Source organism: Cetorhinus maximus, chromosome 18, assembly GCF_964194155.1.
Source record: "Cetorhinus maximus chromosome 18, sCetMax3.hap1.1, whole genome shotgun sequence".
Taxonomy (NCBI): Eukaryota; Metazoa; Chordata; class Chondrichthyes; order Lamniformes; family Cetorhinidae; genus Cetorhinus; species Cetorhinus maximus.
The window spans coordinates 87244910-87272045 of NC_135896.1; the positions used below are offsets into that span (position 1 = coordinate 87244910).

General features: G+C 45.7%; 1 protein-coding gene across 8 annotated transcripts in view; it reads right to left on the minus strand.

Annotated features, from left to right (window-relative positions):
* Positions 1-27136, minus strand: part of sipa1l1 (signal-induced proliferation-associated 1 like 1) — a 366264-nt gene that overhangs the window by 10731 nt on the left and 328397 nt on the right. For 7 of the 8 annotated variants that reach the window (XR_013579509.1, XM_078563125.1, XM_078563121.1 and 4 more), the window contains 3 exons: positions 20011-20173; positions 11767-11986; positions 10681-10827 (listed from right to left, as the gene is read on the minus strand). Coding sequence is in view for 7 of the 8 variants with exons in the window: in XM_078563125.1 (XP_078419251.1) it covers positions 10681-10827; positions 11767-11986; positions 20011-20173 (530 nt within the window). In the remaining variant the exon portion in view is untranslated. The remainder of the gene's footprint in view (positions 1-10680; positions 10828-11766; positions 11987-20010; positions 20174-27136) is intronic. The other variant, XM_078563127.1, reaches the window with a different exon arrangement.

The window sequence follows — 27136 nt, forward strand, 5'->3', positions numbered from 1 at the left end:
ACCAGGGAGAGGGGAAGGAGAAACGAGCAGTACCAGTTCTGACAAAAATACAATAACAGGTGGGTCAGGCACAGAATGGGAAGTTTGCAGCTAACTTGGTCTCCCAGTTGAAGAATAAATCAGAGACTTGGGCAACAGCAATTAGTGACTTTGTGTTACATATGGAAAGGTGTTGTATCATTAGCATCTTTAAAAGTTCTGATTTTTTAAAAAACAGTAAAACTAGAGAAAGACTCAAATTAACTTCGGCCAAGTGTAATGGCGTGCAAGAGTTTTTCATATAGTGTTCATGTGAACTATACTCAACAACACAATTGTAAATATGTGTTCTGTCTCTCTAGGTTTGAGCTCCAGGTTTGGGGAGAACACTCGTGAGTCTCACAACACAAGGGTAAAGTACTGGTCATAAGAGGAGGGAGGAATTTGAAAGAACTAATTAAGGGAAGTATGCAACAATGAAACTGTTAGCACAAACTGCAATTTCGTACAGACATACATGTTCACATGAAAACACCTTATGCGTCAGCTGTGGCTCAGTGACAGCACTCCTTTGAGGTAGCAAGTTGTGGGTTTTAGGGACTAGAATGCAAAGTTTAGACTGACACTAGTGCAGTACTGAGGGAAAGACCCCACAATGCTGCCTCTGTAATGGGGGAAAGGCCCCATATTGAGGCCTGGAGACATGGGACAGGATTTTCAAAGCACAATGGAGAGCAGGCCCGGAATATCTCACCGCTGGCCAGGGTTTGCTGGCTTGGTTCTGCCACCAAGCCATTTTTGAAAAGGCTGGGTTGGGGTGGGACAAATGTCCACCTAGAAGTGACAAGTAGCCACTAAAGGTAATTAAAAGGGGTCTACACAGCCAGTGAAGAGGAGCCGGCCACCCAGTGGAAAACCTGGGGATCCAGCGTTCCCCCCTGCAACCAACATACAGCGATGGCCTCAGCTCTGGCCCCCTCTACGTGGACAGCCTGGCAGCTGTGACTTCCTCCTGTTTTTACATGACTGAAAGGCATCCAGGGGGTGCCTCAAGAAGGAAGTGCCATCTCTCTCTCCTACATACATTGGCAGCTCTTACCTCCAACTGTGCGGTTTCTGATGTGCCATTACTGGAGTGCCTCCTATTGGCCCCGCAGCCTCGGGGGCCTGTTTGCCTTCCTTAATTGGATGGCAAGTGTGCTTTTTGGCCATTAATTGGCCTAGCACTGAAAACTTGTGTCAGGGATTTACTTCCGATGCAATGTGGTGTCAGGACCTGGAAGTCCGACCAAATTTGGGTTCTGGACCCCAGAAGGAAAATCTAACCCATGGTGAATGTAACATCATCTCCTTCCCGCTGCCTCAGGACATGGAGTTGAAGTGCACTCATACTCCCCAAGCAACAAGATCCCCAGTACGAACATTTTACGGGGAAAGGTTCCTGCAAGCGTGAAGGAAAAAAGACTGTACATGGTCGATCGGAAGCAATGCCAGAATTACCAACTCCTTACCTAAAATATTAAGAAAAACAAAACACACAACTTCATTTTGCATTAATGCATAATTATTTATTTTGTTATGCTACTAATTCAATCTTAAATACAGAACATTGGCTTGCTTACATTGCAAGAGGGAGTACTTACTCCTCTCTGTTAAGCGAGGATGGATTGGGTTGCAGAAACACTGCAAAGCATTAGCAGGACGTTGGATGACGGCTGCCTGATCTGTATCGTGCTGTAATGGCGAGGCAGCCAGCACAGCTCAATACTGATCCCAATCCTAAGCTGCTCAAGTTTACTGACCCACTGATGTTTATTGTGGCAGAACTTCTGGGCACTGAAAAGCTATGAGAAAGGCTGCTGATCCCTGTATGTTTCCTAAGAGCAGACGGATTACCCTATCATTTTCATCATTATCAGGGGTCTTTGAAAATGAAAAGCACATGTGGGTCCCATTAAAGCATTAACAATGTAAAAATTGTAAAGAAACCCATAACAACTGCTAAGAAATATAAAGATTACGCCTCGCACACCAGATGCTACATTCTTTGTGCAACATTCTCTCTTTCTATGCTAAGCTTTCAAATTATATCATATTAATGAGAGCGCTTAGGCCATCTCTTGTAGCTGGGACAAAAGATTTTCAGAAGGCACTAATCCGCTCCACTGAGAGATCAGATAAGCCCGTCAAATCATGGAAGCACCACTAATCCAAGCTTTCACTATCTGAAAATGTGACCAGCTTTTAAATGACAGACCCAATTTCCCATAAGCCCCAGCGCATAAACAAGATACCAGCACAATTTCTCAAGGTACTGTGGTAACAAATCTACAATCGCCGAGGGCCTTGAGGAACTTAATACGCCCAGGAGGATAAGAGAGAACTGTTCCAATCCCAGTTCTCAGAGTTCTAAATATCAAGCCATGCCATAATAATTCAGCCTCTCAGCCTGTTGATAAAACATGAGACTACTCCTTATAAATCTACAGAACTAACTTGTAGCACAATCAACTGGCAAACGTACAGGTAATCTGATAACACTCAAAAGAAAACTGCTGCTCCGAAACAGTCACGGCTAGTGTCAGAACGTACCTGGCACTGGGTGCTTTTTGCCAGCTCTTATCTATGCCACATGACTGACTATTGCAAGACCGTGGGGCAAATTTAGTTCATGGAGAAACAGCAGCTAGACTGGACTGTGGAAGCATATCCTGTGTTGGAAACAGTGAGAGTGTCACTGATAACTGTCATGGAAAAACCTTGTGGGAAGGGAGAGGGGGGCGGGGCGGGGGTGGTATGGAATAGTTGGAGGAAGTAGCAGTGATGCTAGATTGGAAAGAAAGATGTTTATGAATGTGTCCATAGTGGGTGTTGTGGAGGGGGGGAAGGGGGTGTCAACGTAGAAAGAGACAAACATTCACTAATTGTTTAAACCAGGGTTTAGACACGTTTGGGTCATAAAGTTCTTAAATTTTGTCAACATGAGTTTTTGGCACATGATTTAGGCTCACATGAAAAGCAGCTTGAGGAAGTGCTTCATGCAAGGCTACTAATCTCGCACTGCCTGTTGGGTCAGGTTGATGCTAAAGATCTCATGACACTACTTAAAGAACAAGCAACTCTCCTGGTTTCCTGGTCAACATTTCCTCATGAGCCAATGTCCCTTAAATAGCTTAACTGCTCAGCCATTTCATGGCAAATTGTGGGATATTCCTGGTGCAGAACGGCTATTACATCTACCTGTATAAAAACAGTCATGATGTGTCAGTTTGGTACGCTCAGAGCTGATTAGACATGAATGCATTAGGTAAGCTCACGTATTAATGAAACACATACAGCATGCTAACAACATGACAGTGTATAGTGAAAAACAATTCCAAAATCACACTGTCATGTTGTTAGCATGCTGGGTGATTATTGACTGTTTTAGTGACAACTTTGAGCGAGTGGGACTGGTGAAAATCCGCAATGGGTGCAGATTTCACTTGCCACATTGGAGCTACTGGGATTGTTGATTTCTGACACATGCACATACGTATTAATTATATTTATCCACCTTCTGTCGACATTTTGGTTTTTTTTTAAAAAGAATTCAATTTAGAATTTTGAACCCATGAACATTACCAGTTGTTACATTGATCCAATCACTTGGGAAACTTGCAATCTGATAGCCCTGAATTTGGGCTTTGGCAATGGCTGACTGTTGGGTTGCATCCGGCAAGTTTTATTGGCTGACCTGGTCTATATATTCTCATTTGCCAAGGGGGTGGGAAAGGTAGAATGCAGAGGGAGACCATAAGCACAAGGTCTGCACTGCTTATAAGAGCAAGCTAAAGTGGCAGTGAAAAGTCCGGCAAAATAGCAGGAAAAGGTGGAAAACGCCACTTATAATCAACTTGGAAAATAAACATAACAGCATTAAAAACAGGAATAGGAGCAGGCCATATAGCCCCTCCGGCCTGTTGTCAAGTCCCCTCAGTGACAGAAACTTGTGTTACAATAAGATTGCCTCTATTTCTTCTAAACTCCAGAGAATATAAACCCATTATTCTCAATCGCTCCTCACAGGACAGCTTTTTCACCCCAGGAATCAATCTTTCTTACACCCCCTCTAGAGCAAGTATGTCCTTCTTTGGGTACGCAGGTGTGGTCTCACCAAAGCCCTGTATAATTGTAGCAAGACTTCCTTGCTCTTGCACTCCAAACCTCTTGTAATAAAAGCCAAGTTGCCATTTGCCTTTCTGATTACCTGCTGGGCATGTATTTTAACTTTGTGTTTCCTTTACAGGGACACCAAAATCTGTCCAATCACCAGCATTAAATGGTTTCTCATCATTTATTCTTCTTAGTAAAGCGAATAACCTCATATTTCTCCACGTTTTACATCATTTGCCACATACTTAACCTACATATATTCATTTGCAGGCCCTTTGCTGCCAGGCCTGGAATGGAGGCAGGCGGTGCTAAAAATAGTGCCACTGGCCTGCACCATGGTCCCCTGGCTTCACCCCACCCCAGGTCATGACTGACTCTTAGGCTTTTCACCTGATATTGCTCTACTGTGATACTACTGGGATAACAGAATTCTTTCAATTTTATTCCAGAGATTAATAGCCTGTGCCAGCCGCACATTTCTGTCACCGTGTTGTGGAAACTGAGTGTATGCTAACCGCACAAGACAGCACAGCATACAGACTCCTGAATGATTGGTTTCTATATCTCATTTGCTCGAGGCTGAACTTACACCTTCCATTTCATTAAACTCTGCTGGCTCTGCATTATTTGTTGCCATGCTGTTTACGCACGCAATTTCAGCACGAGACAAAGTGCACGCAGATTATGCTTGTTTTTTATCCCCCCAATTCATTCATGGGATGTGGACATCGCTGGCTAGGCCAGCATTAATTGCTCACCCCTAATTGTTCTTTAGGTGGTGGTGGTGGTGGTGGTGAGCTGCCTTCTTCAACTGCTGTAGTCCATGTGGTGGAGGCACACCCACAGTGCTGTTAGGGAGGGAGTTCCAGGATTTTGACCCAACGACAGTGAAGGAAAAAAACCTGCAATCCAACAGCTTGGGAATCTGCATTACATTTTGTACAGTGACACACTTCAACAGGTGCTGATAGGAATCTGCACTAGGGGTACCTTCCTTTATAGCAGTACATAACAATGGATACATAACTTACATTTGCACAGTGGCCAGTTTCATAGCAGACATGTAGACCCTACATGAGGGACTGACTAATGATGTGTGTTTCTCCTGCCAAGTGCACACCTTAAACTAAACAACCTAACCTCTGTAGACTTTGCCAGTGCAAACATCCTGCAGCCTGTTTAAAGGGCTGAGCGTCAATTAGTTTATGTTATAAAACAAGAGTGTCAATACAAAAGCATGTTGGCAACACAGCAGCACAGGGTGGAATCGTTCTAGATTTACACAAAGTCCGGTAGCAGGTGGGAAAACAATTGTTTTGCCCACCAGCCTGCGGCTTTTCGTGCCGTATCGTCACATTCCCGGCGGGTCCCGCATTCACAGGAAACACGCCGGATCGCTGGCGGGCAGGCTCGAATTTGTCCACTCTGCATGACCTCAGCGCTTCCTCGCTCCGGGCGCCATATTTAAAGCACACCAGAGCGCAGCCTACTTCACGTCAACAGACCAGGACTGCTCCAGAGGACAGGTGGCCCCAAAAGCCAGGAAGACGGCAGCCCCCAAATTTAGCGACGCTTTTCTGGGGCGCCTGCTAGGTGCAATGGAAGGCCGCCGCGATGTCCTCTCCGCCCGCTTTGGCTGCAGGAGGTCCACCAGAGGCACCAATCCAGCCTGGGAGGTGGTGGCAGTGGCGGTCAGCGCCACCGGAACACAGCAGAGGTCAGCCATCCAGTGCAGGAAGAGGATGAATGCTCTCATCCTTTCCGCCAGGGTAAGTCAACCACCTCATCACTCTCAGCTCTCAAATCCATCACACATCCACAGGGGTCTCCCACCTCAATGGGCAACAGCACTAACTCACACACACCCTCACATCTCCATCAGGCTCATACCCTCTGGAGGTCACATCCTCCTCCCGCCCAGGGGTCCGCTCACCACACAAATATTCCATGCAGTGCATACGTCCATCATCTGTTTTCATGCAGGAGAAGCCTGCTCACATTAGCAGGAAGAGGTCCCAGGCCAGGGGTGCAGTGCCCCACATTAGGCCCCTCACTCACTGAGGAGTATACCATCACACTGACTGGTGAAGACATGGACCGTGCCTGCGGTGATGGTGAGGTCAGCGGTGAACATCCACGTGAGGATCCTGTCTCATCATCCCTTTCTCATCGCAAATGTGAGTGCTCTCTCTCCTGCTTTTGACTCTGTTGCCATACACTAATAATCTCTACTTTGGTTCACAGGGAGCTCTGCCAAGCAACTGACACCCTCAGCCAGCCAGGCCCTCAGCTCCATCCAGGTCCTCATCTCCAGCCTAGAGGACAACCCCTCCATTGAAGAGCAGGAAACAAGCAGCCTGGAAGACACATCACAGCACTTACCCACACCGCCCATCAGCACAGAAGGAGACACCCCGGTGGGACTTAGATCTGGAGCAGGCTCGGGTTCACAATCTGGTGGTCACCACACAAACATGTGACGGCAGGAGGAGGCAGGTTCAGCCGAGCTCCCTGGCACTCGGACCGCTGGGGAAGAGGCATCTGTGAGGTCCGAGTCAGACGATGAGCCTCTGGATTCAGCCTTCCAACTCATTGTGGAGAGTCAGCAGAATGCGAGGGAACATCACACAGAGCTGCTGGAAACCCTGAGCGGCACACGAGTCGGAGGAGTGCATTCACCTGCTCTTTGATGAAGTAGTGCCCATATGTGCGCGTATGGAGGTCTCCATGGGAAGGATGGTGGACGCCATGGAAACCCTGATACAGCAGAACAAGGAGATGCGCGCAGACCTGCACTCCAAAATGGTAGCCATGGGTGAGTTCCTGCAGAGGCGATGCGAGGGGAAAACAGGGCACCTCGACATCCCTCCAGGTGCTCCTTCCCCTCTAAGGATCAGGCCGGGGCCCTCGGGCACCCGAGGGGAGGGGAGTGACTGCTGGACACCCTTGGATGCACTCAGGAATCTCAGAGGCTTTCATTCCCTCCGAGTCCCCCTTGCCTGTGACCTCCTCAACCTCATCCGCTGTCACCACAGAGGGAGCAGCTGGTCCACAGCAGGACAGACAAAACAAGCCGGGGCTCCCAATGCCTCAGCTCTCCAGTGGATGCACGCCAAAGTCATTAGAGGCAACAGGGCCAACCATTGCACAGGCTGTCTCCACCCCTGCTGCGGATGTCAGGACAGCGCCTAGAAAAGTAAAGAAATTCTGACCACAAGTGGTGCACAGGTGAACATGTTTTGTCACTTTATAATCTGAAAATATATTCACTTTCACTGAATAACACGTAATGGTGTCTTTCAGCTTCATTGAACAGGTTTTGTGAGTCCTCCCACTGTACTCCCCCTCCGCCCCGCCTCACTAGCGATTCAGCTGCACACAGCCGAGTCACGAGTGATTCTGGAGGGAGAAGTGTGTGTATGTGTGTGTGTGGCAGGGCCTTTCGGAGCCTCTCCCACGCACGCGGGTTCTTCCTCCATCACACTCATCTCACTGTCCTGAGCATTCTCAATGCTGCCTGCTGGGGTTCTCTTTCAGCTCTCCATCTGAGCTGACCTGTATCTCCGCCCACCCACTGATCACACTCCCATGCAGCACCTGTGTCCGTCCAACATGAGGCTCCGCTCACTTTCAATTTCGACAACCATGATCATAGTGAGATTTTTGCTCAACTCCCCTGTCCTTTCCCCTCCCCCAGTCACCCATATCCTTTCCCCCATCACTGTCGACCCCCCCTGTCATCACCTTGCACTTCCCCAATGTCACCAACCAACCCGAACCCTTGTCTTTTCAGGATGTCCAAGTGAATGTGTACATTCCCTACCTTCATAAGAATCCCAACCCCATCCAAATTGATCTCCTGGCCTCCTCCTTCCAACCCCAAGGGTCGGTGTCTGCCTCAGAGTCCCCACCAACCACCTTCGCCACCCTTTCTACTGGTACCGACGCATTCTCACCCTCCCAACCTTCCAGCTCCTTCTGCCCCCTCTTATTCTCACCATTCCCTCCTACCACACCCACCCTCAGTTCGCTCCCCAGGAGGCAGTCATCAACTCTGTTGGCCCTCCCCTTGCACATTCACCTGGACATCCCCCAACCCTTACTCCCTCCTCCACACTTACTCCTGCCCCGCTCCAGGCTCTTTCCCCCACCCCGGATTCCTTCCTTCACACCTAGCTCCCCACCTGCTGCATTCTCCCCATTACAACCTCACCACCACCACCACCCCCACCCCCACCCCACCAACACCTTCGTGGCCTCCCTCCCAACCTCACCCCCCCATCGTACACCTTCCTCTCCAACTCACAGCCGGACCTCTCTCTCCCCCCAACTCACCAATCATCCGTAGCAGCCCATGGCCAAGACCAGGATGTTCCGAATCAGGCCAAAGACATCAACGGAGACCTCCCACCTTCTGCTTTGCAGTGCCGCCAAGTCCATGACAATCCACACAGCATGTGATGCATGTGTTCCTCCAGGGTCCAGTAGCTGTAGGGCTCCAGTATCATCACCTCCTCAGATGCCCGCAATCTGAGCAAGGCCCTAATGGCAAGTCTTGTCTTTTACTCCAGTGGACACAAGCCTAGCTTGTCAAACCTTTCCTCATAAGACAACACTGCCATTCCAGGTATTAGTCTAGAAAACCCTCTCTGAACTGCTCCAACTTATTTACATCCTTCCTTAAATAAGGAGACCAATACTGTACATTGTAACTGGAGCAAAATCTCTTTACTTTTGTATTCAATTCCCCTTGTAATAAATGATAACATTCTATTAGCTTTCCTAATTACTTGCTGTTTCTGCACATGAGCCTTTTGTGATTCATGCACAAGGACACCCAGATCTCTTTGCATCTCAGAGCTCTGTAGTCTCTCACCATTTAGATAAAATGCTTATTTTTTATTCTTCCTGCCAAAATGAACAATTTCACATTTTCACACATTATACCCTTTTTGCCAGATCTTTTCCCACTCATCTAACCTATCTATATCCCTTTGAAGCCTCCTTATGCCCTCTTCACAGCTTACTCTCCTATCTATACTGATCCGTGGCACACCACTCGGTACATGCTGCCCTCCAGAAAATGATCCATTTATGCCTACTGTTTCCTGTTAGCTAGCTAATCTTCCTTCTATGCCAATATGTTACCCCCTACACCAGGGACTTTTATTTTCTGCAATAATCTTTGATGTGGTACCTTATCAAATACCTTCTGGAAATCTAAATACAGTACATTCACTGGTTCCCCTTTATCCGCCCCCGCGCCCCCCGCCCCCCTGACATTCAATGGCATAACCATTGCTGAATCCCCCACTATCAACATCCAGGGGGTTACCATTGACCAGAAATTGAACTAGATTAGCCATATAAATACTGTGGCTACAAGAGCAGGTCAAGAGGCTATGAATCCTACGGCAAGTAAATCACCTCCAGTTTCCCCAAAGCCTGTCCACCATCTACAAGGCACAAGTCAGGAGTGTGATGGAATACTCTCCACCTACCTGGATGAGTGCAGCTCCAACAACACAAGAAGCTTGACACATCCAGGACAAAGAAGCCCACTTGATTGGCACCCCATCCACAAACATCCACTCCCTCCAACACAGACGCACAGTAGCAGCAGCGTGTACCATCTACAAGATGCATAGCAGGAACTCACCAAGCCTCCTTAGACAGCGCCTCCCAAACCCACAACCATTACCATCTAGAAGGACAAGGGCAGCAGACACATGGGAACATCACCACCTGGAAGTTCCCTGCCAAGCCACTCACAATCCTGACTCTCTTTCCTTAACAGCACTGTGGGTGTACCTACATCACAAGGACTGCAGGGGTTCAAGAAGGCAGCTCATCACTACCTTCTCAAAGGCAATTAGAGATGGGCAATAAATGCTGGCCTAGCCAGCAACATCTACATCCCTTGAATAAATAAATAAAACATGCTACTTCTTCAAAGGACTCAAATAAATTGGTTAAACTTCAAGTTTTATTTCAAGTTTACAGAGTAGAGGATTTAAAAAACACTTCAGATTATGACACTTAGAACAGACCTTATCTACCCTTCAGGAGCGCTTATGTCTACTCCAACAATTAATGACTCCCACACTGTAGGTTAAGGCCCTTGGACGAACCAAGTGAGGTCTGCTTGAACTCAGCGCTAAGTTCAAATAGTCCTGCTGCATTTGGTTTTCGCTCCTGTGTAATTCACACCGTGCCCCCTTCACCTGCCGGCAAAAACTGGATCTGTCAGAAATGGGGGTGGGACTTCCTAATCTGGGTCCTGCCCGCCAATTTGAAAGGTCCGTTGATTCTTCCCAACTGTGCGAAAACCCAACCCCATGTATTCAATTGGATTTGAAGAGCCCACCAGTGTTAAATTTCTTATTTATAATGAGAGCAACACTGGCAGGACATTTGGTGTTCTTCTCCCAGGGTCCAGACTAAGCCATGTGTCAATTTACAACATTGAATAGACTGGCGAATGAGGAATAAGATTCTACACAGTGCTTAAGTACTCAACTGTCAAAAATACACACACGTTCTGACCTTCAAATGCCTTTGCAGCATCCACAAGGTTGGACCATTCCAAGCCCATGGCAGTGTCTGGCAGGGGCATAAGGCCTGGGTCTGGCAGTGGTTGTCTCCTTCTTTCATGAATATCAGACAGGGAACCATCAGACGCAGAAAGTTCAACTGCGGGATAAATAGTAAAATATTAACCCAACATAGGTTACCAGATACTTTAACTCTAGCAGACCCATGGATTAATTTAAAATGGGAATTAGAAAACTGGACCAATCTAAGACAGAGGAATAATCTTCACACTCCATCATTTACCTGAAAAATTTGACTTTACCTGAAATTCCCAATTTTCTCCCTCCATAGAAAACACTTCTAGCTCCTGTCCAAGAACTGATGAAACTCAATCCCTGCAGTAGCAAGTGAGCTTGAACCCTGAAATCATCTTTTTTTAAAAACTACAGAAGGCTTAACTAGATAAACTGGTGACCAATCAAAATTCAGGAGAAAATCCATCCAAAGTTAAAAAGGTGGACTTTAATTTCCCTACATAAAGTAAGACCTCAGTTGAAGGGAACGAGAGTCTGAATATGGCCTTCATTTCAACAAAGCGGCAGACCAGGGCCAAGGGCAGCTTCCTCCTCCTGGCCCTTAACATAAAAGTTCAAGCGATAAACCTCAGATCCGATCCTGGTCTGCCCTCGGGACCAACCTTAGCCAGGGTAGCAATACAGGAGCTGCAAGTGGCTCTAAGAGCCTCTGGATTTGGGAGGCAGGGCAGAAAGTGTTGTGTGTTCTTGTTTCCGATCACAATCCAATGACTCCTGTTGAAAAGTGTGTGCACGTCCTAGGTGGAGGCCTCAGTGGTGATGCCCCATGTGATCGGTGTCCAGACTTACGCAGCCAAAGCTCAAGCCAGAGCAGCAGCCATATCTGGAGAGGTACAAGCGCATGTCTGGGTCCAACAGAACTGCACCTCAAAACATACCAGATATCAGGAGAGATGGGGTAAATCAGGATAGAAAACCCTTTAGACGCAATAAAAGCAGCAAGTGAGCGAGATTGCTGTACTCGGACAAAACAACAGAGCAGAGGCCTGTGAGCACTACCCACCATGATGAGATTTTATCGACTGTCCATGCTTACGGCCTGGCAGTGTGAAGTGCAGGGAGGGATGGGTGCTGGAGAAGAGGACATCATTGGGCAAAGCTTGGTCCAGGAGTGATGAATGAGTGTTGGAGAATGAAGGTTCTCTCTGGCCACTGTAAATGCTCTCATCAGACAGGGTCCGGTGCAATGGCTTCCTTGTGGTTGGCGTGTCTGGGAGAGAAGGCTACATCAAGACAAAAGGAAACAAGAGAAAATGCAGCTGTTTCAGATCAGAGATGAGGAACAGAAACTTAATTGTCAAATACATGTTATGCATCCTGGGGTACAAGCTTTGCACTCACAGGAAATCGAGGATATAGATTTAGACAAATTGATCCTTTTCTACTTTTAAGAAGGGTTAATTTTTCATTTTCAGAAGCACATTCTTGTCACATTATTTCCTTCACAGCATGTCATTGTTAGACTTTATGCTGCATCAATCTCTTAAAATCACAGAATCATACACTGTTACAGCACAGGAGGCAGCCATTCAGCCCATCATTTCTTCACCAGCTCTCCGAATGAGTGATTCGTTCAGTGCCATTTCCTGCCTTCTCCCCATTGCCCAGTGCAGTCTTCCTTTTCAGATAACTATCTAATTTGCTTTCGAATGCCTTGATTAAACCTGCCTCCACCATAAACTCTGGCAATGCATTCCAGGTCCTAACTACTGTGTGAAAAAAAAATTTTTTCCTCCTGTCACCAATGCTTCATTTACCAATTACCTTAAATCTGTACCCTTTTATTCTCGATTCTTTCAAGAGTGGAAACCATTTCTCCCGATCTACTCTGTCCAGACACCCCATGGTTTTGAATACTTACATTAAATCCCCACTCAGCTTTCTCTTTTCCAAGGAAAACAGTTCCAACTTCTCTAATCTATCTTTGTAACTGAATTTCCTCATCTCCGGAACCATTCTTGTCAATCTTTTCTATATTCTCTCTAATGCCTTAACATCATTCCTAAAGTGCAGCATCTAGAACTAGATGCAATACTCCAGTTGAAGGTGAACCAGTGTTTTATGCACGTTCAACATAAACTCCTTGCTCTTGAACTCTATAACCCTATTAATAAAGCCTAGGACACGGATGCTTTATTAACCGCTCTCTCAACCTGTCCTGCCACGTTCAATAACTTATGCACATATAAGGGTAATGCCCTGGGGATCCAGGTTTGAGTCCCACCACGGCATGTTCACTCCATTGGAATAGTTGAAAAACCAAGAACAACCAATGAAGGAGGGGCAAGTTGGTGATAATTCTTGTTAAAATAAAAAAAAAATCAACGTTTTAGAGTCTGGGAAGGGTGTCCTGCAGTCAGCATCACGGTGAAGCAGTCTGGGAAGAGTATCCTGCAGTCAGTATCACGGCGAAGCAGTCTGGGAAGATTGTCCTGCAGTCACCATCACGGTGAAGCAGTCTGGGAAGAGTGTCCTGCAGTCAGTTCTTGTCAAAAATAACAAGAGTGACATCACAAGACAGCGCAAGAGAGCAGTGGAGAGATCAGAACCAGTGCAAGTGTAGGGAAGCTTCAGAAAGTGACGTCAGCATAAAGGTGAGAGCTGATTAGTGAGTTGCGGGCAAGTGTTTTTCCTCCAGTTTAAAATAGATTAAGCCAAGGAAAGGTTAGAGTGCTAGTTTTTATTTAAAATACATAAATAATTTAACATTCTTTTACTGTATTTAACTTCAAGTAAGGGTTTTTTTCTCAACTAGAGGCATGGCAGGGCAGCTCAGTCTCATGTTATGCATCGCCTGCAACATGTGGGAAGCCCTAGACGCTCCTTGTGCTCTGACCGACCACGTGTGCAGAAGTGCCACCAGCTATAGCTACTTAAGCTCTGAGTTTTGGAGCTTGAGCAGCAGCTGGAGGCACTGAGGTGTATCCGCGTGGCTGAGAGTTTCGTGGATAGCACGTTTTTAGATGTGGTCACCCCACAGCTTACGGAAGTGCAGACAGAGAGGGAATGGGTGACCATCAGTCAGAAGAAAGGTGTCAGGCAGGTAGTCAGGAAATCCCCAGGGTGCATCTCGCTCAAGAACCGTTTTTCTGCGTTGGAAAACGACGAGAGTGACGGTTCCTCTGGGGAGTGCAGCCACGCTCATGGCACTGAGAGTGGCTCAGCTGCACAGGAGGGGGTTAGGAAAAAGAGGGGAAGAGAAGTAATGGAAGAAGACTCAATAGTAGGGGGAACAGAAAGGTGTTTCTGCGGCCGTAGACGTGATTCCAGAATTGTATGTTGCCTCCCTGATGCCAGAGTCAAGGGTGTCACTGAACGGCTGCAGGGCATTCTAAAGGGGGAGGGCAAACAGACACAGATCGTGGTACATATTAGTACCAACGACATAGGTAGAAAGAGGGATGAGGTCCTGCAAGCAGAATTTAGGGAGCTGGAAGCAGGTTCAAAAACAAGACCTCAAAGGAAATCATCTCTAGATTACTTCCGGTGCCACGCGCTAGTCAGTATAGAAATAGGAGGTTAGTCCAGATGAATGCGTGGCTGGAGAGATGGTGCAGGAGGGAGGGCTTTAGATTTCTGGGACATTGGGACCGTTTCTGGGGACAGTGGGACCTGTACAAGGAGGATGGGTTGCACCGGAATTGGAATGGGACCAACATCCTAGCAGGGAGGTTTGCTAGTGCTGTTGGGGAGGGTTTAAGCTAACTTGGCAGGGGGGTGAGATCCTGAGAGGAGATTCAGCAAGGGGAGATGCACAGCCAAAATTAGAAGAGAGAGCAAATGAGTCTGGAAGGCATAGAAATTATAGGCCGGTTAAGACACAAGGGAGTTTGGTAAGGTTGGATGGTATTTATTTTAATGTAAGGAGTCTGATGAATAAGGCAAATCAATTGAGGGCACAAATTATGATGTCACTGCTGTCACAGAGACATGGTTGAGAGAGGGGCAGGATTGGCAACTCAATATTCCAGGGCATAGGGTCTTCAGGCAAGACAGGGAAGGAGGTAAAAGAGGAGGGTATCGCAATATTGATCAAGGAATCAATTACAGCAGTAAGGAGGGATGACATCTTAGAAGGCTCCTCAAATGAAGCCATATGGGTAGAACTTAAAAAACAAAAAAGCCAGTACGTAGAAGGTCCTACAAGAGAGGGGGCGGTCCTGGACTTAATTTTAGGGAATGAAGCCAGGCAAGTGGTAGAGGTATCAGTGGGGGAGCATTTTGCAGATGGTGATCATAACTCTATTAGATTCAAGGTTGTTATGGAAACGGACAAGGATGGGCCAGAAATCAGAGTTCTAAATTGGGGGATGGCCGATTTTAATAAGATCAGATATGATTTGGCCAGAGTGGACTGGGAGCAGCTACTTTTAGGTAAACCTACATCAGAGCAGTGGGACTCATTCAAGAAGGAAACAGGGAAAGTACAGAGCCAACATATTCCAGTTAAGGGAAAGGGTGGGACCAACAAATCCAGGGAACTCTGGATGTCGAGGGATATACAGGATTGGGTAAAGAGAAAAAGGGAGGCTTATGGCAGATACCGAGGGCTCAAAACAGCAGAAGCCCTAGAGGAGTATAGAATGTGTAGGGGGGAAAACTTAAAAAGGAAATTAGGAGAGCAAAAAGGGGGCATCAAAAAACATTGGCAGGTAAAATAAAGGAAAATCCAAAGTTATTTTACAAGTACATTAAGAGTAAGAGGATAACTAGGGAAAGAGTAGGCCCCATTAAGAACCATAGTGGTAATTTGTGTATGGAGCCGGAAGATGTAGGTAGGGCTCTAAATGAATACTTTGTGTCGGTGTTCACAAGTGAGAGGGACGACATTGGTATGGAAAATGGAAATCAGGCAAAGGACTGTGATATAATTAAAGAAATTAGCATAGAAAGGGAGGAGGTTCTAAGTGGTCTGGCAGGCTTAAAAGTAGATAAATCTCCAGGCCCGGATGAAATGTATCCCAGGCTGTTGAATGAGGCAAGGGAGGAGAGAGCAGGGGCGCTGGTAATAATTTTCAATACTTCTCAGGCCACAGGAGAGGTGCCAGAGGACTGGAGGACAGCCAATGTGGTGCCATTATTCAAGAAGGGAAGAAGGGATAAACCAGGAAACTACAGGCCAGTCAGTCTAACCTCAGTGGTGGGGAAGCTATTGGAAGCAACTCTGAGGTACAGAATTAATCTACACTTGGAGAGACAGAGATTAATCAAGGACAGTCAACATGGTTTTGTTAAGGGGAGGTCATGTCTGATCAATTTGATTGAATTTTTCGAAGAGGTGACCAGGTGTGTAGATGAGGGTAATGCATTTGACATAGTCTACTTGGACGTCAGCAGGGCTTTTGATTGGGTCCCGCATGGGAGACTGATAATGAAGCTAAGAGCTCATGGGATTCAAGGCAATGTGACAAATTGGATCCAGAATTGGCTGAGTGGCAGGAAGCAGAGGGTGATGGTCAAGGGGTGTTTTTGTGACTGGATGCCTGTGTCCAGTGGGGTTCCACAAGGATCGACGTTTGGTCCCTTGCTGTTTGTGGTATATATAAACGATTTAGACTTGAATGTAAGAGGGTTGATCAGTAAGCTCGTGGATGATACGAAAATTGATGGGGTGGTAAATAGTGAGGAGGATAGCCTTAGATTACAGGAAAATGTAGATGGGCTGGTCAGAGGCAAATGGAATTTAATCCAGATAAGTGTGAGGTGATGCACCTGGGCAGGACAAACAAGGCATGGGAATACACAATGAACGGTAGGACCCTGGGAAGTACCGAGGATCAGAGGGGTCTTGGTGTGCATGTCCACCGGTCCCTTAAGATAGCAGGACAAGTAGATAAAGTAGTTAAGGAGGCATATGGGATACTTGCCTTTATAAGACCATAAGGAGTAGGAGCAGGAGTAGGCTATTCAGCCCATTGAGTCTGCTCTGCCATTCAATGAGATCGTGGCTGATCTGATAATCCTCAACTTCACTTTCCTACCCTTTCTCCACAATCCTGGATTCCCTTACTGATCAAAAATCTATCTCAGCCTTGAACACACTTAACGACCCAGCCTCTACAGCCCTCTGCGGTAAAGAATTCCACAGATTCACTACCCTCTGACAGAAGAACTTCTTCCTCATCTCTGTTAGCTGCCAGTCTCTTTTCATACTCTCTCTTTGCTTCTCTTATTTGCTTTGGTCACTTCCCCTCTGAACCTTCGACATTCAGCCTAGTTCTCAGTTGTATTATCCACCTGAAATCTGTCATAAGCACACTTTTTCTTCTTCATCTTAATCTCTAGCTCTTTCATCATCCAGGGAGCTCTGAATTTGTTTGCCCTACCTTACCCTTTCGTGGGATATACCTTGGCTTTACCTGCACCATCTCCTCTTCAGACGTAACCCATTGCTCAGGTACCATTTTTCTGCCAACCTTTGATTCCAATTTATCTGGACCAGATCCATTCTTAAATGGAACCATGATATTACAATTCAGTAGTTGCTCTACTAATGCGCCTTCTCGGTATTCATTTCTCTGAATATCTTTTTCACTCTCAGCCACACTTAAAGTCTCTCTCCACCTGCAACTCTGGACTTTATACAAATCAAACCTGTTCACATAAAACAAATTATGTTGATGAACTGGCACCAGTGCAGATGTGATGGGCCAAACGACCTCTAACTGTGCTTTCATTGTCATTGTCATTGTCATGCAAGGCAAGAGAATGAGGGGGAGACATGGACATCATTTCTATAGCTCCTTTCATGGCCTCAGGACATTCAAATGAAGTACTTTTTGAAGTCTAGTTGATGTAGAAAAACGTTGATTTGAGCACAGCAAAGTCCCATGACCACTTTACTCAAACTAATTAAAAGTAGCAACACAATTTGACGAAGCAATAAAGGGTTTAAGCAGAGTACTAGGGTTCATTTCTAGATGAATAGATTACAGAGGCAGGGAAGCAATGCTCAACTTATAACAAACCTTGAATAGGCTACATGGAGTAACGGGAATAGTTCTGTTCTCCATAATATAACAATAATGCTCAGGGAGAAAAGATTTACATTGAAGTTGCTAGAATCGAGACAATGCAGTTATCAGGGAAGATTGAACTAGCTGGGGTGCTTTCCATTGCTGTAAAATTATGAAGAGGTTCTATAGGATAGACACCGTAAAACCATTCCCACCTGCTGCTGAGTCCAGGTAGAGCAGCCGGGGTGGGGTGGGGAAGAGAGAGGAGAGACAGAGAGAGTGGGCAGTGGCGGGAGGGGAGACACACTAATTGGGGGAGGTGGGGGAAGAGAAGAGACACACACACACGGGGAGAACGGGGACAGGACACACGCTGGGAGAGACAGAGACACACATGGGGGTTGGGGTGGTAGAAGAGACGCGCGCGAGCGGGGTCCAGGGTGGGGGGGAAACAGTCGTGTGCGAGGGGGTGGGGAAAGGAGACCCACATGCCAGGGGAGATCCAGAAACATAGAGGTTGTCAATTTAATACGCTATTAAAGCCAGTGCCAATGTTTAGATGCCAAGTCAAACTATGTGTGGTCTGCCTGCTCAGGTGGACGTTAAAGATCCCTTGCACTATTTGAAATGGAGCAGGGAGAGAATTCTTCCCTCAATCACCTCCACCAAATTTTTCATTCATCTTATTTACTGTGTGCAGCATCTTGTTGCACACAAATTGGCTGCGGTATTTACCTCCATACCAACAGTGATTACATCATCAATAGTAATTAAATGTTTGTTATGCACCCTGGAATCTCCCGAGGATGTCTCAATGTGCGATACAAAATTAAAATTCTTTCTTTCAACCCATGACTGAGTCAGCTATGATGAAACCATCATGGGAAACATGGTTGTAATATTTAGTTTAGCTTCTTTACATTGTTCTGGAGCTGGGAATGTGAACTCATTGAATCCACAATACAACCACCTTATAGACTTGCATACATACATATCTACAAAGGAAGGGATACATCTTTAACAGAGCGGCTAATTATATTGTGGAAACAGTTTATCTATTTAAATCTAAACAAAAAGCAATGCTGTTAGTCGAGAAAACATCTCGGTGCCTGTGAGGCTCACTGAGTTAAGCACACGGCATTTTGACCTGTGGCGCCTGAGTTCAAAAATCAGTTGAGACTGAGGAAGTCAAAATCAGTTGGCTACAAATTTTGAGCAAATGGACTGTCTCAACTGGGGCCTTTATAGGAACATGCTCGCAGTACTAAACCAATCCTAAATGAGCGATAGTCGTCAATCTTGCTCAGGTAGGCTAGCTGAGGGAACTGGTATGGGGAGTGGAGACATTCAAACTTTTGCTCTCCTGAGTTGCAATTAGGCATGTTGTTGAAGCAGAGAAATGGAAGCATTATTCTGCAATCAACAGCATTTTACTGAATCTGGGAGTGCTTCATGCTGGCACAGGATGAGACAAGTGGGGAAAATAAAACAGCAGACATCTTTCACTGAAAAAAAAAATCACTAATTTTCACTTGAATAGGGGTTTCTTGCTGCAATGAACATGAATTGGTTCCATCAGTCAGGATGCCTGAATGGAACTGGCTGTGTGCATTGTGCTCTATACTTTTGGCAAAAATGCTTGTGCTTCCTGCCCCTCGAGGGCCGAATACAACAAACTAGACGGGAGCACTCTGCAAAGGCAGACATCACCCCACACAGCCTTTCACAGAGAGGCTAAGTTCAGCACTGAGACGTGAGGTTTGTCGTACCATTGTCTGAAACCTATTTTACAAACTCCTAGGAAATGTTGGAAGCATTCGACAGATGCTGTGTTCGTGCAAGAGGCTGGAGACTGCTACACAGGGAGCCTTTGCAGCAAACCTCAAAGTCACCGGGTGACATCACACATGAAAACCCAGCTCCAAAAACAAAACCTCTAAGTTAGTACATCTCCAGTCAAATGGCGGGACCTAGTCTGATATCTAATTTCCTGCACCATTTACTTTCTGGTCTCTCGTTTTTCAGAGGACAGTTGTGTCCTCAGGTTAATGGTGTTCTAACAGGTTTTGCAGGTTTAAAAATGACGCAGTGCGCTTAAGTGCTCTATGCTGAAGTTAATGACTTTTCTAAATTGACATAAGATAAACTTGATATCATCAGCAAGCCTGAATATTTTGAATGAGAAAAAGGAAGACGATTAACAAAGGAGTATGGCAATGACCATGTCTGAGGAATTTTAACCAGGTCCGCCATCCTCACAAACACAGCATGATCATTTAGAATTTTCATACCTTCCCATCTTTTCCAATGTCTGGGGGAGGGCTATCAAGGTTAATTAGCTTCTTCAAGTCTTCTTCAATTGTGGATTTTGATGACCTCTTAGGAGACCTCAAGTCTCGAACTGAACCTCGCAGCTTTGTCTGTGTAATTTCGCAAACATCGCTGTGGTGACGCCTAGTAAAGAGAATAGAGGATCAACTGCAAGGCTTTGATACGCCATTTAAAATAAATGTATAACTTATGTTTTAAGCAGGCACCAAAAAACACCAAAACAGAATCACTGGGATGTATTTGGTTAAGGCTCATTGGGGGTTACTTTCCCCAGCTCCTTTAAGTGCTAAAGAGGATGGCCAATTTGGGGTTTACAGCTGCAATGGAAGTTTAGCCCAAAATACCATCTTGGTCCAAGAAGTTGAGCATGCACTCTTAATAGCCACCCAGAGGATTGTCAAGGTTGTTGCCACTTAAATTGCTATGGCATTCATTGATGAGACTGCACAGCATTTTAGTAGATAGCATGTGTCTAACTCCCTCTCTTAACAACGACCAGCTGAAATAGAGAAAACAAGCTGTGGCTGAGGAATGAGTATCTTTGAAAGGCATATCGCATCTCTACTATTCAGGTGCTGCTGAAGGTTTGAAGAGGAATTTTGAAACAAATGGAAAAACATTTTGGGGCACTGTCAAGGCTTCATCAGCACACTTTCAACATTTATTCTGGAAATTCTCTGAGGGCTTAACCTAAAAAGCGGGAGCAAGTGCTTTGATTAGGCACTTCATAGGAGTCACAAGGAAAAAGGTGGGTGCTTGACTTGCTAGGGGGACCCCCTTGGTCTGGAAGAGGAAGACTGAAGCCAAGCGGAGCAACACGAGGTGCTGCAGGAGCGCAGGACTGGAGGGAGAGATGGTATCCCTCCCTCCTCCTCCAGACTTCCACCACCAGCATCTCCTGCCATCACGTGTCATCCAGCGCCTTCAGTGAAGTGGGCACGTGCAGCTCATATATCCTGCTCCGTGAAAATTGTTTCTAATCATCACTTGTGTGTTTAACCTGCAGGAATTCTGTTTTAATACATCTAGGCAAGTTCAAATTCACATTGTGGATTAGAACGGAGTCAAAGCTCCATGTACAGTTGCCAGCCCTCCCAGTTTGTCCTGGAGTTTCCTGGAATTGAGGTTTGACCTTCCCAGGCACTGCTATGTGCAACCTGGGAGGAGACAGGGAAGTAAAGTTGATGAGTACCACCAGTGCACCAATGAGGGAGGGCCAGAGCTTTGATGTGTGGGTGTGGAGGCCAGTCCTTCGCAGGCTTGATTCAGTACACACAGATGGAGCAAGGGTGGCAGATGGTGGAGAACCAGAGGAGACACGAGGGAAAAAAGCTTTTGTTTTTAAGCACAGCAAGTGGAATACTCTGCCTCAGAGCAGTGGAGGTGGGTTCAATCGTGGTTTTCAAAAGGGAATTGGATAACTACCTGAAGAGAAAAGATTTGCAGGGCCACAGGGATAAGGTGGGGAAGTGGGACTAGCCGAGTTGCTTTTGACAGAGTCGGCACAGACACAATTGGGCCTCTTTCTCTGCTTTAACCATTTTATAATTCTACATCCAGCAAAATTGGAATTTAACATAGACAGGCGGAGCAGCCAATAATGCGGTGATGGATGAGAGAGCGCGAGTTGGATAACTACTGACTCTGAAAGAAATGTGAAACCATCATACAGGTGGTTAATGGTGCAAGCACAGCAGCCTGGTATGAAGGATTGCAACATCGCTGGTTTACATGGGTGTGTACAAGGGCTAGGGGCAAGACCTGACTGGTTATTGAGGCAAGCGCCTGCAGTGCATTCAAGAGGGGTGGGTTCGCCTCAGTAAATTAGCAGCGCCGGAGCACAGTTGAGCACCAAAGGCAATAAAGTTCCCAACTAATAGCTATGCAATTTGGCTTTTCAATTTGCTTCTCCCCTCACTTTTGCTGCTTCTTTTCCTGTAGCTGTAGCCAAACTGTAAGGGAATTGTCAAGTCGATGAAGCGTTTGAAAATAAGTGCCGGGACCTGGTTCGTCACTTGAAATATTTTTTTCTTCTGTCATTTTATTATTGAAGTTGAGGGTGACAAGAAGTGAAAATCAGAGAACCTACCTCTCAGGGCTGGTCTTGTCGAGAGGTGGGGGGGGGCTGGCTGGGGGTGGGAAATGAGAGCCTCACCCACAGGACTGGGTACATGGTGGGGGTGGGGGGAGTGGAATTAAAGGGATGGAAGTTTGGAAAGGGGTGGGAGGGGGTGGTAAGATTAGAAAACCCAATATTTGGGTTGGTGAGAGACTGGAGAATCCAGCCCTGAGCCTTTTTATAAGGCAAATCAGGTTAGTGTCACATGATAAAGTATCAGATGGTCAAACCTCCAGGAATACATCTAAACAGTAGAGGCATTCCTTGTTCAAGGCGAACTCTCAAGTCAGCCAGCTTCACAGCACTCGAGCACTGATGACCCAGACTGGGCTATAGTGAGAGCTGGAATTCTTCTATTGAACACCAGACGCAAGGTAATGCCTGAATTGATAGGGTGAATAAGGGGTGGGAAATTTAAAAATGCTTTGTTTTGGTAAGCTACACGGTTGCAGTTGCTAAAGGTCAGTCGGGAAAATGGAATTGAATAAAATGGGGTGTGCCCTTACAGAGAGCTTCTAAAACAAATTATATTTATATAGCGCTTTTAACAGAATAAAATGTCCAAGGTGGCTCACAGTTGTGTTATGAAGCAAATTTTGCACCAAGCCACATCAAGAGGTATTAGGACAGATGACCAAAAGCTTAGTCAAATAGGTAGGTTTTAAAGAACGTACTAAAGGAGGAAAGAGACATAGGGAAGAATTTTCCCCCTGTTTGGGGTGGGGGGGGCGGGGATGAGGTGCAGGAGCAGGTGCAGGCTCACCACCATTTTATATGGACGGGCCTTAATTGGTGTGACGTCCACCAGGAAGCGCTATGCACTCCCTGTGTGGGCGGAGGGGGGGTGGAATTCCTTCACCCGGGAGTGCGCTCTTTCAAGCATGCACACGAAAGAGCACACTCACCTCCCTGAGGCTAAGTGCTGCCTCAGGGAGATCGGTGCCAAATTTTCAAAAAGGTGAAGCGGCAAAAATAAAATTTCCCTGACATGTCCCAACTCATGTGACAGTGTCACGTGAGGGGACATGTCCATCACTTTTAATCAAACATTTATTCAAATTTTTAAAACCATCATGAAACCTCATCCTGCCCGTGAATGAGGTTTCACGCTTTTTCTGAAGCCCGCCAGGGCTCCCGGCCTGCTCGCCAACCTTAAGGTTGGACGGGCAGGTCCATTAAGTATCTCAATTACTTTTTAAATGGCCTCAATTGGCTGCTGACAGGTTGGCGGGCGCACAGCTGATTCGGCTGCGCCCCCACCGACCTGAAAATCGAAATGACGCGGGGTGAGGTCAGGAGTTCCGCCCGACATCATCACGCGCGTCAGCGAGCAGGCCCCGCCCCACCGCTCACTGACCTAAAGATCCTGGCCATAAAGAGATGGAGACGTTTAGGAGGGATTTCAAGGGCTTAGGACCAAGGCAGCTGAAGGCACAGTCACCAATGGTGAAGCAATTAAAATCGGGGATGCTCAAGGGGGCGCAATTCGAGGAGCGCAGATATCGCGGAGGATTGAGAGTTTGGAAAGATTACAAAGATAAAGAGGGGTGAGGCCATAGGGGGATTTGAAAACAAGGATGAGAATTTTAAAATTGAAGTGTTGCTTAACCAGGAACCAATGTAAGGTCAGCAAGCATAGAATTACATAGGACAATGGCACAGAAACAGGCTATTCAGCCCAGCCTGTCCATGCTGGTGTCTAAGCTCCACTTGAGCTTCCGCCCATCTAAATCTACAATTGTAACCCTCTATTGTCTTCTCCCTCAAATGCTTGTCTAGTTCCCCCCTTAAATACATCTTATACTAATCGCTTCACCAACTCGCTGTGGTAGCTAGTTCCACATTCTTACCACTCTTTGGGTGAAGGAATTTCTTATGCATGTCCCATTGGATTCCTAGATGACTATCTTATATCGATGGCCTCTGGTTATGCTCGTCTCCATAAGAGGAAACATTTTCTCTGTATCCACTGCTAGCAAAAACTTTTATAATTTCATTTCAGGAGAGAAGACAACCAGCCTGTCAATCCTTTCCTGATATGTATATTCTCACAGTTTTGGTATCATCCTTGTAAATCTTCTCTGCATCCTTTCCAGTGCCCCGATATCTTTTTAATAAAATGGCAGCCAGTATTGCACACAGTTCTCCAGCTGCGGTCTAACTAGGCTCAACACAGGTTTAGCATAACTTCCTTACTTTTCAATTCTATCCGTCTAGAAATAAAGCTTAGTGTTTGGTTTGCTTTTTTGCAGCCTTGCTAACCGGTGGTGCAACTTTTTAGTGACTTATTAAATGTCCCCCCAACCATGTTGCTGGGGAGGTGGTGGGGGGGACATTAAATTTTGCTCTATGTTTTTGACTCAATTCCCTAATTTGTCTGCATCGGTTCTTCCTCCACCTCCCTTCCTCTCACTATTAGCTGGTCTGTAGACGGCACCTATTAGTGTGATGGATGCTTTATCTTTTATCTCAATCCATATGGATTTTATTTTTGTCTTGCTAATGGCTGTCTCCTTTTTCTCTACTGCTATTATATTGTCCTGAATAGATACAGCTACTCCATCTACCCATTTTCTCTCCATATCTTTTCTAAATGTTATACCACGCAATGTGTTTCCACCCAGCCCTGATTCTTCTGTAGCCATGTGTCAATAATCCCTATGTTTGGTCCCTCTCAATGCATGATTACTTCCAGCTCCCCTGTTTAATTAAGGACACTTGTGTGCATTGCTGCACAGACATTCCAACTCATTTTAGTAGGATTTCCTCTCACTATGTTTAGCCATCTGTTCCATGACTTTATTTACACCCTTGCAGTCAGGGTCCTCCCTTACTTTATTCTCTCCTGTCCTCTTTACATTTAGGCTGATGACATCCCCCACTCTTAGAACATAGAAACTAGGAGCAGGAGTAGGCCATTCGGCCCTTCGAGCCTGCTCCACCATTCATTATGGTCATGGCTGATCATCCAACTCAATAGCCTGCTCCCGCTTTCTCCCCATACCCTTTGATCCCTTTTTCCCCAAGAGCTATTTCTAACTCCTTCTTGAAAACATACAATGTTTTGGTCTCAACTACTTTCTGTGGTAATGAATTCCACAGGCTCACCACTCCCTGGGTGAAGAAATTTCTCCTCATCTCTTGCTAGCCTTTCCCATTTTCCTATGTTACCCTTTCCACTCGGACAAGGGTCCCCTCCTGGTTCAGATGGAGCCTATCCCATCAGTACAGCTTCTTTCTGACCCTGAACTGGTGCCAGTGTCCACTGAAAAGGAATCCTTCTATCCCTTTAGCCACATGTTAGTTCTCCAGATCTGTCTGCTTCTATGCCAATTTGCATGTGGCACAGGCAATAAACCAGTGATCATGAACCTCGATGTCCTGTTTTTTTAAATTTAGAGCCTAACTCCTGATAATCTTTCAGCAGGACCTTCTGTTCCTACCCATGTCATTTGTTCCAACATGGACCACAACAACTGGATTTACCTTCTCCTTTCCAAGTTAATCTCCAGCCACCATGAGATATCCCTTACCCTGGTATCACACCCTTTGGGATTTTCATTCTTGGCTGCAGAGATACCATCTATATCCCTAATTATAGAGTTCCATATTACTACATTTCTATTCTGCTCATCCCCGTCTTAAACAGCCTTCTAAGCCACAGTGCCTTGGTTTGTATTGTGGCTGCCCTCCCTGTAATCTCCTTGTCCTCACAGGTAGCGGAGTACAAAGTGATCGTTGGAAAGGAGCTCTTTCTCAACCTCGGAGTAATATGCGAATAGGACTGGGTGTGAGTAGGGACACGGGCAGCAGGGATTTCGATGACTTCAAGTTTACAGAGGTAAAAATTTGGGAGACTGGCCACCTGTGCATTGCAACAGTCAAGTCTCAAATTAACAAATGAATGAGGGTTTCCACAGCACATGAACTAAGACAAGGATGGATTGGGTAAGGCTACGGGGGTGGAAATAGGCAAGGTAATCCACTATGTATTGGGCAGACAAGGTACTGTGTGAGAAATTTTGTAGTCATCCATTTTGCAGACTCAAGCATGGCCGTATGTGTCTATTGATCATTTAAAATATTTTGCTCCTTTCTGGAAACCAGCAATGGTATCAATCATGAATTATGAATGATCGTCAATGTGTTTCTCCACATCAAAAACTTCCTGAACTGTTCGCATGTATGAATGGGATTTAATTGGTGTTTAAATGGTTAAGGGTTTAAAAATAAAACAAAGATCCAGAAATACACAAAAGTTTGGACAGCATCTAAAATTTTACTGATTTACTTCAGGTTTGCTAAACAGTTTTTAAATATCTTTATTACTCCAGTCAGCTTTTAAAGTCATTTAAATATACGTATTTTAATATCAACATTGTGTCACCTCCATTAAAACATTTTGAAGGTAATTTTAGCCCATGGTGATGGTTCCTACTGTTAGACTTCACACTGCCAAAATTATCAAACTGTACTGTACATAAGCTTAGTGACAAGTCTTAAATTGTATGTATTGTTGAATTATTCACAAATTTTGGGATATGTTGTTAAGAAGTCTCAAAGTTGGCACCTCTAAGTGCCAGATATTGTAACGTGGCTTAAAGAAAAAAAACTGAAGTTACAGTCAGGAAGGTGGTCGGAGCAACAGGCGTTCCAGGAGCTCCAGGTAAGACAGAACGACGAGACGTGTTGAACTTGTGCATCGTGCCATGCCTCGACTAGTGAAATGTTAAATATTAATCTTTGTTCAATAAACCTTGCTAATTTGCACCCTGAATTAGTGATTGTTCTTTTTGCCAGTAAGGTTATTCCTCAACAAGAATGTTCATACTCTGGGGTTTAGCATAGAGTCCAAATCCCAACATGGCACAATTCCCTATTTCGATAACTCATCTATTGTGATCACGAAGGGAAATCACTTTCTTTTGCACTTTCTCCAAAGTTTTTATTTCCTTTCCTCACGATGC